The sequence below is a fragment of the Gadus morhua genome, chromosome 13 (assembly GCF_902167405.1).
Source record: "Gadus morhua chromosome 13, gadMor3.0, whole genome shotgun sequence".
Classification (NCBI taxonomy): Eukaryota; Metazoa; Chordata; class Actinopteri; order Gadiformes; family Gadidae; genus Gadus; species Gadus morhua.
In genome coordinates this window covers 4789634-4792133 of record NC_044060.1, presented here as the reverse complement: position 1 = coordinate 4792133, position 2500 = coordinate 4789634, and the positions used below count along the sequence as shown (strand labels likewise).

The 2500-nt window shown below is 52.1% G+C and overlaps 1 protein-coding gene across 4 annotated transcripts in view; it reads right to left on the bottom strand.

Annotated features, from left to right (window-relative positions):
- Positions 1–2500, bottom strand: part of stab1 (stabilin 1) — a 53021-nt gene that overhangs the window by 44329 nt on the left and 6192 nt on the right. For all 4 annotated transcript variants that reach the window (XR_003979144.1, XM_030374329.1, XM_030374331.1 and 1 more), the window contains exons 5-11: positions 2268–2353; positions 1952–2021; positions 1680–1775; positions 1261–1377; positions 694–881; positions 336–475; positions 57–184 (exon numbers count right to left, since the gene is read on the bottom strand). Coding sequence is in view for 3 of the 4 variants with exons in the window: in XM_030374329.1 (XP_030230189.1) it covers positions 57–184; positions 336–475; positions 694–881; positions 1261–1377; positions 1680–1775; positions 1952–2021; positions 2268–2353 (825 nt within the window). In the remaining variant the exon portion in view is untranslated. The remainder of the gene's footprint in view (positions 1–56; positions 185–335; positions 476–693; positions 882–1260; positions 1378–1679; positions 1776–1951; positions 2022–2267; positions 2354–2500) is intronic.

The following is a 2500-nucleotide window of genomic DNA, read 5'->3' as shown; positions in this document are numbered from 1 at the left end:
TTTGTTAGTTGGTTGGTTAATTGGTTAGTTAGTTTGTAAGTTAGTTGTGCCCCTACCAAACAGGATGATGGTTCCAGAGAGCTTCCCTCTCTGATCTCCTTTCTGGTCCAGCTCCAGGACCCGCTCCATCAGGTTACCATAGCAACGCCATCCGTCTCCGATCCGACCGGCAGCGCACTCACAACTGGCCGAGAGACGATGTCAGTGCGTGCCTCATCAAACTCAACCCTGTGCTTACGCCTTTAATTTCCGCATTGAACATTTGTTCTTTGTGTTTTTTAAACGTAAACATTTTTTGAATATCAATAAAGTTTGGATTGAACAGACAGGGTTACCTTGGAATGCCGTCGCGCTCGGTCACACAGAAGGCGGTGCTGTCACAGGTGTCCAATGAGCAGGCAGATGCCAGGACGCAGCCCGCCTTGGGGGAGGAGGAGCCTAACGGGGCCATGCCCAGCATGCACTCACAGCTGGACTAGAGGGAGAGAACGAGAGACACACACACACACACACACACACGCACACGCACACACGCACGCACGCACGCACGCACGCACGCACACACGCACGCACACACACACACACGCACACACACACACACACACACACACACACACGCACGCACACAGAACATGTGAATACTGTGGACTAGTACCATGTCCATACCGCAGTGCTGCGTTGCAACGTGGGTACCTTGTTCGGGCCTTTGAACACACAGACGGTCGAGTTCGGAGGGCAGTCACCGTTGTTGACGGAGCAAGGGTTGATGGGTAGGCAGATCTTCCCGTCGCCATGGTAACCCGCCTTACAGACACACTGCACCTTGGAGCCCACCGTGGAGCAGTCCGCGTCGGGGTGGCAGTCCCTGGCCGAGCACGAACCTGGTAACCAAGGTGACACAATACACCTGGTTACCACGGTAACACACCAAGGCAACACAACAGACCTGGTTACCATGGCAACACACCAAGGCAACACAACTAGTTACCACAGCGATGCAACACAACTGGTCACCACAGCAACACACCACGAATAGTCACCCCCGGCAACACACCACAACTAGTCACCACGGCAACACACCACACCTGGTCACCACAGCAACACACCACAACTAGTTACCACGGCGAGAATAGTAAAACGTTCCCAAACTGGTTTGGCGGAGACCGTCAGACACACGGGATTTTATTACGAGAGGTATCTGGGTAGTAAGAAGTCTCCTAGCAGGAAGGCGAGGGCATTGAGACAGGAAGTGAGGATTACTCATGCAGGTGTTGAGAGTGGCGCTCTTCCTGTGTCCGGGCAGACAGACGCAGCCGGCCTGCTGTCCAGCGCCCCCACAGTACGAGAAGGAACTGCAGTTTCTGCATTGGTCACTGACTGGAAACACACACACACAGATACACACAGGCATAAACACACACAACCACAACACAGACACACACAAACACAAACACACACATAAACACACACACAGACTCACACACACAAACACACACACACACAGGTAAATTAGTGGGCAGGTAGTTAGGTAATTACATAAGCATTTGAGGCCTAATGATCTAGCAGCCTAGCTAACTAGCAGCCTGGCTAACTGGCAGCCTGGCTAACTGGCAGCCTGGCTAACTGGCAGCCTGGCTAACTGGCAGCCTTGCCGGCAGTATCTATCCGGGCATGGTTACCTTGGTTACAGCGAGGGCCACTGTAGGGAGGCTGACAGAGACACTCTCCGGTACCATCCGGACCCTTACTGCACACTCCATTCACACAATCACACACTATACACACACACACACACACACACACACACACACACACACACACACACACACACACACACACACACACACACACACACACACACACACACACACACACACACACACATACACAAAGAGTCAGAGATCAGGTCAATAAATCAGACATGTTGACAGCCAGACAGACGGGCAGGTACCTCTATCACAGTTGGGTCCATAAGCCAGTGGACTCTGACATTCATGACAGGCAAAACCAGAAAATCCTTCCTGCGAGAGAGAGAGAGAGAGAGAGAGAGAGAGAGAGAGAGAGAGAGAGAGAGAGAGAGAGAGAGAGAGAGAGAGAGAGAGAGAGAGAGGGAGAGAGAGAGAGAGAGAGAGAGAGAGAGAGAGAGAGAGAGAGAGAGATGAGTTTATACAAATGGATGGCAGACAGACAGATAGGCAGACTGACAGATGGCAGACCGAACGACAGACAAAGAGACAGCCAGATAAGCAGAGAGACGGGATACTCACATCACACAGACAAGTTCCGTTGCCCTTCCCTCCATCCAGACATGCTCCACGGAAGTTACACTTCTTCCCTGACCAGCTGGGACATGCTACACACACAGACACACACACACACAGACACACACACACACACACACACACACACACACACACACACACACACACACACACACACACACACACACACACACACACACACACAGGCACACAAACACACACACACACACACACACACA